The sequence below is a fragment of the Scomber scombrus genome, chromosome 17 (genome assembly GCF_963691925.1).
Source record: "Scomber scombrus chromosome 17, fScoSco1.1, whole genome shotgun sequence".
Classification (NCBI taxonomy): Eukaryota; Metazoa; Chordata; class Actinopteri; order Scombriformes; family Scombridae; genus Scomber; species Scomber scombrus.
This window is the reverse complement of record NC_084986.1, coordinates 8231647-8243694: the sequence shown is the minus strand read 5'-3', so window position 1 is coordinate 8243694 and position 12048 is coordinate 8231647. Positions and strand designations below refer to the sequence as shown.

Below are 12048 nucleotides of genomic sequence, written 5' to 3'. Positions count from 1 at the left end.
GCGGGGCTGCTTTGTCTCTTGATATTTCCCACTCTCAGATGGAAAGGAGGCAGGAAGGTAGAAGAAAAAGCAAAGCGCCGTTGTGTGCAAGGCAGGTTATTGAATCATGTCAGCTAATCATATGAGCGCTGCTGAGGTTATCCATGAGCCCTTGCTGGCTGTATCGATCCATCTTGTGGCCGCCTCTCGAGCCACGATGAGAAGCCTTTTGTTTTTGAAAAAGCCAGAGTAAAAGGTCAGCCTGCAGTTTGTCATGCGGCAATCAGCTCGATCTTAACCATTCTAACCAAATCTAGTAATTATGCAACAAATTCAATTCACTGGCTTTTTTTCATGAAACACAATAGCCTCATCTCCAAACAGGGCCTTGATGAGACTCTGGTTTCCACAGCCATGGGATTTAAGGTTAACTTTGTTATTGAAAGTGTGTGCTGTTTTGCTGTATCCAAAACTAGATCACTTACACAAACACATAAACACACCGACGGGGCTGTAGGAATTTGCTTTGAGGCAGAACTGGCTACTCTGACTAATTCACAGGAAACATGGGGATGGAAAGTATTGGTGTTGAGGAAGAATGCCATTAAGAGAGAGAGCGTGTGTGTGTGTATGTGCACATCTGTGACCGCTCGTGTTTGTCTGTGTGTGTTCCTTCCTATTTGCCAAGCGCAATGATGTCAGTGTGGTCTGGTAACAATAAAAAATAAACTCTTTCTCACTAAAGCACTGATGGGAGGGTACCTGCGTGAGTTATTTGCACCACAAGCTGTATTCACACTTTACTGCTGAGGGTGTTTTGAAATCAGTGGCTCCCTTCACAAAGAAGCTTGTTTCATCCTATGTTAAAGGCCTGGCAGTGAATGCTCGCTTCTGAGCCATTTAAAGCATGTGTGAGTCACTATCAACCATTAAAGAGCCAGTGTAGGGAACAGGCTGGGAGGGGAGTCAAGCTGCGCCAACCCAGCAGGCCCTTTTTTCCTGTTGGTAGGACCATGGAAAACACTCCCATGCTGATATGACCTGAAACAACCCCGCCTAAACATTTTCTCCTGGTCTGGAGACAGCAGCTCACCCGTTTTATTACAGCACCTTGTTGCACAGCGGTCCCTCTTGTGGGACAACCAGGCCCTAGCCTACTTTTGTACATGGTGTGAGTCAATCCCGTAGAGCCACTCATCACCTGGAGGTTAAATTTCATGCTTTCCAGAGTTAGCTTGTGGTTAAGTCACTTTCTAGGAGTCTTTCAAACAACCTTTCAGAAACAGCCCAGTGAGTTAGTGCGAACTGTGTAAGCCAAGTCCGATGAATGATTTTCAGCATCAATTGCATCGATTGAGCATGGTATAATAAAGCTAAGAGAGAGAGAGAAAAAAAAGCAATTTACACTACAAATGTAAAGAAACTAAGTTACAAATATTGAAACAACTAATTGACATTCCCTCCCCAGGGCATTGGAGCTAATGGGGCTAGTGGTTCATTTGGGGTATTGTCATTGGCAAATCTTGGCAGTCCCACAGGTATGAGTGGATTCTGCCAGAGGCCACTAGTGGTGACCCAGCACTGAAGCCAACAGACCCCTCGAACACTGCTGCCAGTGTTGAGATGTGTGGTGGTTGGTGGGCGGGGACGATGTGGAATGTGATGATGAAACGGTTTGGGATTCTGAATAATTGCCTGTTGAGTAACTTGTTTGTAACTCTCTCCTTTCTCTTTTTTTCCCAACCACAGGCTGACCAACTAACAGAAGAGCAGATTGCAGGTAGGAACAGAGCGTTTTTCTCCTTTACATCCCCCACACAGGCCTGTCTTTTTTTTTCTTTACACCCTTGCTTGCTGTGTTATTCAATAAAGTTCCTGTGTCACAGATGGAAAACATGAAATGAAACAGAACACTGACAGATTTGGCATCCGCTCTCCCTTGGTAGATCATTAGCCTTTTTAAATCACATGAAATAAGGAGAAGTATTTACAGCATGTCATGAGTCAGTCATGAAAACCATGAAGCCATAGTGAATAGACGGTTTTACAGGGGAGTCACGAGTAGTTTCAATCACTGAGGCACTTTCATATTCTTGATAAATAAATGATGTGAGCTTTGTACTGAAACTGGAGGCTGCACAGTTTCTTCTCAGTCAAACCCCCTCTGTGGCTAATTAGCCTGTGCTAAGGCTCCAAGGCTCACTATTGCATGCACTTCACATTTCCTGGACGGGTATTTATGGCCTGTAGTTTAGGAGCAAGCTTCTAATGCACACATTGAAACTCTTAGTCAAATCTTTCCGCTTGTTTCAACTTCCAAAAATTGATGATAATGAGATGATAATCCTGTGTGGTTACAGAGCTCAGCACGTTTATAATTTCAGTGTTCTTCATGCCCATGTGGGCCAATTTACAGACAAGCTCGAACTTAGTTAACACAGCCCCTGTAACCATGCCACTAACAAGAATCGATTAACCTTCTCGAACTGACTGCAGCATCCTAACATAACCCATTCCAGTAACTGCACAGCAACAGTAATTTAACCTGTGCTCTCACCTCCTTCCTCACCCACAGAGTTCAAGGAGGCTTTCTCCTTATTCGACAAGGATGGCGACGGCACCATCACCACCAAAGAGCTTGGTACCGTCATGAGGTCGCTGGGCCAGAACCCCACAGAGGCCGAACTGCAGGACATGATCAATGAAGTGGACGCTGACGGTCAGTATAAATTTTATATTTCATATACCATTGTGATTGTGATTCAGTACCAGTTAAAGGTTTGGACATGCTTTATGGTTCAAGTGAATGGAAAGGTGTGTCCAAACTTTTGACTGGTACTGTATGTCAGTAATAAATATAGTCTCTTATAAAGAGGTCATATCAGATGTAATATAAGGAAACAGAGCTTGACTTAAGATGAAACACTCTTAAGGTTAGTCTAAAGGAGTAGAAAACCAATTTAAAATCTACAAGGCGGAGGTTTAAATGGTTGTTTTCACTCATTCAAAGTCTGTGGTTAGCACAGAGGAAGGGTTTTAATATTTGAGTTGATAAGATGATACTGTGATCCTTTCCTGTTCATACATCCATTTTTATCAGCAAAATGAGCTCTAAATGTCCTAAACACCACAATCATCACCCCTTGCTCCTTTCCAGTTTTTCTAATTTTAGTTTTTTACAAGGTTTTAGAAGATTTATGTGAATTGAACTGTTATTCTCAGTTAACATTTCGTCCCATGACTTCATCGATAAAACCTGTTATAAATGCATAAGGTATTAGATAGAGCATCCATAACTGCCTCATCTCACATAGGGGTGGGGGAAACACAGAGCAGGTCTAGACTGCACTCTTTACTCTAATTTAGAGAGACCCAACAATGATCATGAGAAAGCACTTGTAGTTAATCTTAACTTAACTTAAATACATCAGTTGCCAGCAGGTTTTGATTTAATATCTAAATATTTACCTCTGCGAGACGAACATGAAGTGTATTATGAACTGTCTACATTGTCAATCAGAGACTGTTAGCACCGTGGAGCAGCGATCAGCAGTATCAAACGAGACTGATTGACCAACACACACTACAGCAGAAAATGACATAAAAATATCCTGCACCTGTTCAGCATCTTGTACAACAATGGCTTTCCCCTGAGCTAACGGTGCAGCAGAGATGCTGCTCTCCACTGTTGGACTCACAACATTAATAACACAGTAGAGCACTCCACCTCCCCCCTCACTTTATTATTCTCATACAGGCAGGAAACAGTAAAATGCTTTCAGATTAATCAATTCATTAATTGATTAATCTGAAAGCAGTTACTTTTTTTAAGTAAAAAGGCTTCAGACCATTATTTTAATTGCTGATTATGTTTATTATTGTATTTCATTGGAATTAGGACACCAGTGAATGGTTTGGCACACAGTATACTGGAGCAAGAGAGTCAAATCTCACTGTGAGATTCCCAAGATTCCCACCCCTAGTCTTGAATCACATCAGCGGTGTTGTTGCCCACGTCCCTCCCTTTTCTACCAACTGTCAACCAACTGTCCGAGCCAACTGCCAGCCAGCTTTATTTTCAGATGACATGCCACTCTGTGTCAGCAGTTTAGTCACTGTGTGTTCAGCTCCATCATAGTTTGACATTGTCAGAGATATGGATGTGCAGGAGGTGCTTTCAGTGCCGGTGAGTAGAGCACGCCAAGTGTCAAAAGACTGCCAGTGTTAGCGCCCTGTGCTGAGTGCCATAATTCAGACAGACTCTTCTGTTCACCAACTTTTTATCCTCTGCTGCGATATCTCCCAAAGGCACTGTGACTGAAAGGCAGAGGAAGGGAAAGACAGACATAAAAAGAGAGACAGAGAGAGAGTAGTCTAAGAATTTGTGGAGCCGGCCGTCCTTGGGCAGTAGAGTTGAGGATGTTAGCTGTCAGTGGGGCCTTTACCCCAGTGGTGCTCTGTCAGCTTATAGGATTTCGTAAATGGGACCGCATTGATCAGAAGAAATCAATTGCACCGCAGCTTGGCTGCCCCTTTATTGAAACGTCCTCCCACCATCCTCAGCGCCCTCCCCCTACCCCTCAGTTACACCCAAGAGCAAGCGTACACACACACACACCATCACTAACATCCCCTTGTTCTGCCTCTGCCTCCCTTGGCTGATGCAATCTAGGTCAGACAGCAATGAAGCTAGTAATGGAAAATAAAAGTGGTTACATAAGGCCTCTCTGCGCTTTGCACATCCAGTACCCACATCGGCAGCCATGGGATGTCAGCTGGCCCATTGAAAATCAGCTTTATTTACCAAACAAGAGGGCTGTGGCAAAGAATTACAATGAATGGAGAGAGGTTGGAAGGCTTTAGCTCGACAGAAAGCGGTTAGAAGAAATAGTCTCTTGGCTATTTGATTGTAAAAGCCAAGCCACAATTCATGAATAGTGTGGATTACAGTATCATATGAAATTGCTGCTGTCTGTTTATCTTACTAACACACAGAGACAAGCTAACTGCACCTGCTTTAAATGATACAGGGCTGCTAGTGTTCTGCATTTCTGGCATAAAACAGATCATCTTTCTTCAAGATTTGCTTCATTGATTGTTGCAACTGCACAAAAAATACATCACGTATGAAACAAGAAAAAAAAACCCTCATTTAGATCGGTATGACAAAAATAACACCTCTAGCCGAAGCACAGCACTCTTCATTACACAATCCCACCCTTCTTTCTTATCTGAGGGATGGAAGGGGGCTTTATGATGCAGGAAAACGATGACCACACACACAAGTGCACTGAGATGCCTCAGCCTTCTATAGTTTGCGTCAGCACCTCTTATGTGTAATCGCACCATCTCCCACTCGGTTCACTCCTTATATTCTCTCCTCTTCACATCTCCCTCATCTCCATCTCCCTCTCTACCGCCCACTCACCCTCTCCCTCCCTCTCTCTTTTCTCTCTCTTTCCCTCCCACCATTTTCTCTCTTTTTCCGCCTGCCTTCCTCCCTATCTTCATCCCTCCTTGCTTCCATCCCTGCCTCCCTCCTCCTCCTCCACCGCGGCAGCAGCAGCAGCTGGCCTGAGGTGCAGTTGAGCAGATATAACTTGAGGGCTGCCTTGCTTCTTTAGTCATCGTCCCCCTCAGATGATAGTTTTCCAGTTGCAGTCCTGCCCTATTCCAAGACTGGGACAACCCCCCACCCCCACCCACCCCCAGCCTCCCTCCCAACCCCCAATGGCAGCATGTGTTCCCTCGGTGCTGCTGGCTGTCTCTGTGTGTTAGATAACAGGTCCTTAGATTGTAACCCCGGGCAATGAGATCACCATCTGCCCCATCACATTACTGCATCCCTTTTTTGTTCTACACACACATCCACTCCTGCTCTCCATTCTCTTGTACTCTCTCTCTCCAAGGCGTGCTCTGTCATTGGTTAATCTGTGTGCAATCCCCCCGCCCGTCTGTCCCACCCCAGGGCTAATCCTCTCGAGTACTATGCCCTCAGTGTCCCTGACCTTTACTTATATCCCACCACAAATGTTTGCTTTTTTTGTGGTTGTTTTTTTTTTAAATGACTACACACCACACACTTAGTCCTCACATCTCCAGGTCTACATAAAAGCAAGACAAACCACCACAACCCCTCCCACCTTCCCTCCTGCGGTTGCAGTTGGTTAGCCGCTGAGCTCCTCATAGATCCTTCCACTGTCAAGAGGGTCTGATCCCCTGGTAATCCTGTCTTGACAACGGCAACATGGATATTGATCCATCCGCACGCATACATGCGCCACCAGCATAGCAGCTGCCGTTAGCACCACATTAAACAGTAGCATTGACTCTTCTATCTCAATCTGAAATCCACCAATACATGGAAACACAGTGCCTGATAGTTGAAGGGAAAGAGGGACAAAAAGAGGATGGATAAAAGTGGGTAGGAGGGATGGAGCATCACGATTGAAGCTCCCCAGACCCCTTCCTGTCCTTCTCCTTTCCTCTCCAGCCAGGGTTTCTGACAGTGGCACCAGGAGAGACGAGCCTCTGATTTATACAGGCTCCCAGAAGGCCAGGCTGCTCAGTATACATCTACATTATGGATGACTGGCCATGGGTTCCCCCTGCAGTCCTGCTGCGCTGTGTGTAGCATATGCAACCTCTTCCCAGGGCTTCCCTGAGGAAGAAAGGGAAACACACACACACACACACGCTCACTCACGCACATACAGTATATTTTCCCCCCTCTCAGCCTGCAGCAGCTGTTTATCACAGGAAGGAAGGTGTATGCTATAATGATTCGAGGGCTGCTTTACCCTCACTACAATTACTCATGTCTCAAGTTGCACCATCACTGCCAGGACTGCATCTGGAGAGAAATAATAGCCCATACAATAATTTAAACGTTTGTGTCATACAAAAATAGGGGGGAAATAATGGGGAGGAGCGCTACATGAATATTTTGGTCGGGTGCTTTTCATCAGCTAAATGCTGGGTTAAATTATCTCTACTTATCTGAGTTTGCTTTTTAAGTAATTGCAATTTTTGCTGATTAAATGTGCCTCATTGATCACCCATTACAGGTAATGGAACCATTGACTTCCCTGAGTTCCTGACCATGATGGCCAGAAAAATGAAGGACACAGACAGCGAGGAGGAGATCCGTGAGGCTTTCCGGGTATTTGACAAGGTAAATAAGGTTTTAAGACAATATTCAGGAAATGATCATCGAACCTCCATGCTTATAGAAATGCAGAGCAAAAAAGACTTGATTACTGCTAAAATATCACCTAAGATTTTTTAAAGAAGCATGATGACTCTCAAATGAACTTCCTTCTTGCCACGTCAGTGTAGTTGTTAAAAAGTCATCAGTTTCCAGCTTCCTGCTCATTTACACCTCTCACCCTGTCAGCTCATTAATCGACCTGGTGGGAATTTCTGGCCTCACCACTTGTCACCCGGTGGGATCTTTTCAGTTTCACACTTTTAATCCCAATGCGACATGTTTCCAGGATGGCAATGGCTACATCAGCGCTGCAGAGCTCCGTCACGTCATGACGAACCTGGGAGAGAAGCTAACGGACGAGGAGGTGGACGAGATGATCAGAGAAGCAGACATTGACGGAGACGGACAGGTCAACTACGAAGGTAAAACAAACACAGCTGTTTTTGCGATCCTTCAAAGTAAAAAGGTGCACACACACCAAAATGTCATAGTGCACAAATAACTTTCTAGGCTGTAGTGTAAGCTTTTATTAAAGAGGCGGGCCAGAGCACTTAATTTTCCAAGCTGTGTATTTCTCTAAGGGCAACAGCAAGACAAGCCAGCCACTCTTAATATTAGTTATTAGATAGGGGCTATACATGGAGACTGCTGAAACAGAGATAGGAAAGAGCCTTCCTTCTGAATCATCATCAGTGTGCCAGGAGCCTTTTCACTCTCTTTCTTGCTGCCTCTCTCCTTCTTTCTCCCTTCCCCCCTACTGTCGCTCCCTTGGCACATTACACGAGAGACTGCGCTCATTTTCTAGAAGGCTGTTGATATATTATGAACAGTCCATAAGTCTTGGCTGAAAAGTGCCCTACTTTTACACTCCCATTATGCTACGTACAGAATATGTACTCTATGAAAGCCTCCCTTCATTAATTTTTATTTAGTGTGTGTGTGTGTGTGTTGCAGTATGCATATTACCATCACGTTGCTCCACAACTGTAAGCACAACGCAAGAGCTTTTTAATCAAATGGGTTTAATGAGATGAATATGGAAGCCGTTTGGAAAGGGGACACTAATTAGGATGTGTGTTCTGAACCTGCTCAAGTTGATTAAAAAATTAATAAAGCATTTAACAATTTAGCAGGTGACTGCCCTTACTGGCAACAGCCTGCTCCAAACTCTGCCCTGAACCTGATGTCCTATTGTCTTTTGTCCTCTCTCTCTCTCTCTCTCTCTCTCTCTCTCACTCTCTCTCTCTGCAGAGTTTGTACAGATGATGACTGCAAAGTGAAGCTTGCCCGCCCTGTCCTGTCCCCTCTTAGAAGAAAAAAAAAGAAAAAAAAAATCCAAATGTTTTACTTACCTCTTGGAAAGAAAATGTTCATTTATTCATACTGTTTCTGTATAGAAAATAATTGAATGTTGAAATAAAATATCCTTCTGTCCACACAGGAAAATATAAAAATATACAAAAATATCTGCATGAAAATGATGGTTAGTGATCCTGTCCCCTCCCCCCGGAGATCAGTTTAGCATCAGTACTTAACAAGTAAAAATAATAACAACAAACCCTGTAACTACTACTTTCAGACTAAAGCAAAAGCATTTGGCAAACTCCTTCCAGCTCCATTTGCCAGTGGTAAATGTCTGTGCTGGCCATCTCTTCTTTCTCTCTGTTTTCTGTTCTTCATGCATGCAGCTTGAGACCGGAGCACTAACCCTCCGCCCCCCCATCCCTCCTCCGGGCTACCAGAGCGTGCTGATTCCACTATAAGCTGTCCTCTTGTTGGTTTGGTACAGTTTTTTTGTATTTGGAGAGGAACCCTGTACTGTTAAGATGAGAGAAAATACCAGGTTCTAACTCAAGCGTAAAGTGGAATGGGACTTAATTGTATGCTAGATAAAAAGAGAAAAAAACAATGTACAAAAAATACATTTTCAAATGTTTGGCATGTTCTTTTGTTTTTTGTTATGTTATTTGGACGGCCATCTTAGTAGTTGTGCGTCCTGCCCTTTTAAAGGAGGGGGGACTTAAAGAGTCTTACGGTGAGCTTTCTTTTTTTCTTTTTTCTTTTTCTTTTCGCTGAGATGGAGTGTCTGTCCTCTTTTCTTGCAAGAGAGAATCACTGGCCTTCACTTTTCTTTTTCTTCTTCTGTTTCTCGACTCAGACAAGAGCTTAGTGAGGGGTGTACTGTGTTCGCAGCGCACGCTGTTAGGAGTGTCAGTGCACCAGTCTTCGCAACTGTTCGTCTGAGTTCAGTTTACATTCATTCCAAGTTGTACATGCTAGTCTTTATTTTTTTTTTCAAATAAAAGACCATGAACTTTATCATGTCTTATGTCATTTTTCTTAATAATTGAAATGCTTGATTGTGAAAATGATCTATAAAGACAGCATTACAAGTCTGTATGTTGTTTACCAACTAGACAAATGTGTTAATAATAAATGATTATGAGCATCTTTCTCACATGTGCAGTGTCATTTGGTGATGTTCATTGGAAACAGGGCTCCCACTGTGTAATACTGTGCTACATTACATGGCAGTGAGGTTGAGGAGAGAGTGAGCTGCTCACAGGGGAGGGGAAGAGGCAGCGGAGAGTATTTGCTCTCGCGCTCAGCCGTGGATATACATACACATCTATGACGCCTCTCCTCTCTCTCAAGACCCGGCCGGTTGCTAGGCAACAGGAACATGCTGTAACTGGGATGTTGGGGGTTTTTGAAAAAGCAAGTGGGAGTTTGAATAAACCCTCCTGCTTCTGCTGACGACTCCATGTTGGCTTGTCCTAGTAAGGCAAACCAGGCCACAACACCACTGCCGTACACACACACACACACACATACACATCGAGAACAGGACAAGCAGGAAGGTCTCTGCCATGCCTCCCGACACCGTACTATCTAGATGTCTAAAAAGTCAAGCAAGAGCTGCATCGTTTTACTATATTTGGACTGTAATTTGACCATGTTTGGAAAGGAGCAAAGATAGGCTGAGGCAGCTCACCTACACATACCCCTGGGCAAGATCAAGCATGAAGCCAACACTTGCCTTAATCATACCCCTATACATAGTCATACACACACCTTATTTCTTCTTTTATTACACAGAGATGGGGGAGGGTTCTGCTTTTTGTCAAAGGAAATGCAAAGAACATTCCCTGAATTCCTCATACACTCATTATCTCTGTAGATCTGTTTTAAATTAGACCTTGTTTAGCTTCTGTGAAATGAGCCCTGCTGGCATTAATCAGATGAACTGAGGTTGAGAGAAGAAAAGGGTGGGCAACAAGAAACATTATGAGAAACCCTGCCCAAATACTGCCAGTAACCGAGAGGTACATTATGTCTGTTATTTCTTAAATAAAGCCAGAATGTTTTTATTTTGAAGAAGCCTCCCTTCCTGGCCCCTCCCTGCAGCACCAGCTGAGCCAATAAGGACTGCTGTGCAGTTGATTGCCAGCTGCGACTGAAGCGCTGCTGTTTTGTTACCTCAGATGGTCAGGTGCTAAAACCTCAAACACTCATAGTGAAAATATAAATGAAACATGCAGGAATATTGAGAAAGACTGTAAAATAAATTGCAATATGAATAAATAAAGTGAAATCTATAAAGGAACCCATATACTGTGAAATAAGTTATTGGAACTCAACCCATTACTATGAAATGTCATTTTATTATTCTTACTCTCATAATAATTATAATAAGTTTGGCAGAAGTTCATTTTAATTATATTCTGATCAGTCTGTTTCATGATGACACAGGTGTGCCTTGTAAAAAAGTATTAAGATGTAGGTGTATCCAAACTTTTGACTGGTACTGTACGTAGCCTTGTTCAACTGAATAAAAGCCTAGATCAACTGTGTCTCTGTACTGCTTTCGCTAACAGTAGCTAGCTGGTCAACATTTGCAAGGATTAGCCAATGTGATAAGCTGAAAGGTGAGGGGTCGGTCACTAACTAATAACTTCCTACTTAATATTTAATACTTTGGACTTGACTGAAGTCAATTTGGCTTGAATTTCGGAACTATTAGCCAGGGTGGATAGTAAATATGGTGTCTGAACTATTGAAAATAAGCTTATCACATTCACATCATACATGATCTGACAGACATGTAGTGTAGGTTCCTATCATCCTTACAAACACAAGAACATAGAACAGGTGGTTTGCCAAACAAGACAAACCCACTGGGATGACACAGTGCTTGAATGTGCCATCCGACCAATGAGGCTAAACTAAACACCCTGTCAACCAATCCCAAAACAGAGAGGGTGTGGCGACAGCGTTTAGGCTTGCGGGCTCCCTGGAAAAGGCCTCTCCTCCTCTCAGGGCTAGGAAGGGACACCTGAGCACCCTCGGGGTTAAATTAAGAACATCAATATTTCACGTGTAAATGAAGCAGCACACTGCAGAGGCAGTAATGCGAGAAGGATTGACCGGGCAGAGATATCATGTATCTGCGGCCCCTGGAAAGAACAGGCACACTTGTGAGACAGGGCCCATGAAATACAGCAAGAGTGTATGTCTTTGCAAGGGTGTGTATACTGTATATGTGTGTGTGTGTGTGTGTGTGTGTGTGTGTGTGTGTGTGTGTGTGTGTTGGCGGGTGCAGACAGAACATGTGTGTACTGACATGGAGCCCTGTTTGTTGGTGTGGTGTCCGAGCCGTATTAGCAAGTTAAGGAAGGGGATAAAGTGAGCTGAGCCAGGCACAACATCAATATGGGGAAGCTTCTGGCACTTTCTACCAAGCACACACACACAAACACACACACACACACGCACACACACACTGTAGCAGAAGTTCACTAACACAAGCGTACTGTGTTGTGGATGTTGTTAGATTTGAACTACATAAGCATATTTTC

At 43.7% G+C, this 12048-nt stretch overlaps 1 protein-coding gene across 1 annotated transcript in view; it reads left to right on the top strand.

Annotated features, from left to right (window-relative positions):
• calm1b (calmodulin 1b) overlaps positions 1 to 9508 on the top strand; it is a 12224-nt gene extending 2716 nt beyond the window's left edge. Inside the window, exons 2-6 of the mRNA XM_062437353.1 lie at positions 1729 to 1759; positions 2555 to 2698; positions 7047 to 7153; positions 7476 to 7611; positions 8441 to 9508. Of these exons, the coding sequence (XP_062293337.1) occupies positions 1729 to 1759; positions 2555 to 2698; positions 7047 to 7153; positions 7476 to 7611; positions 8441 to 8469 (447 nt within the window). The 3' untranslated portion in view covers positions 8470 to 9508. The remainder of the gene's footprint in view (positions 1 to 1728; positions 1760 to 2554; positions 2699 to 7046; positions 7154 to 7475; positions 7612 to 8440) is intronic.
• The last annotated feature ends 2540 nt before the right edge of the window (positions 9509 to 12048 follow it).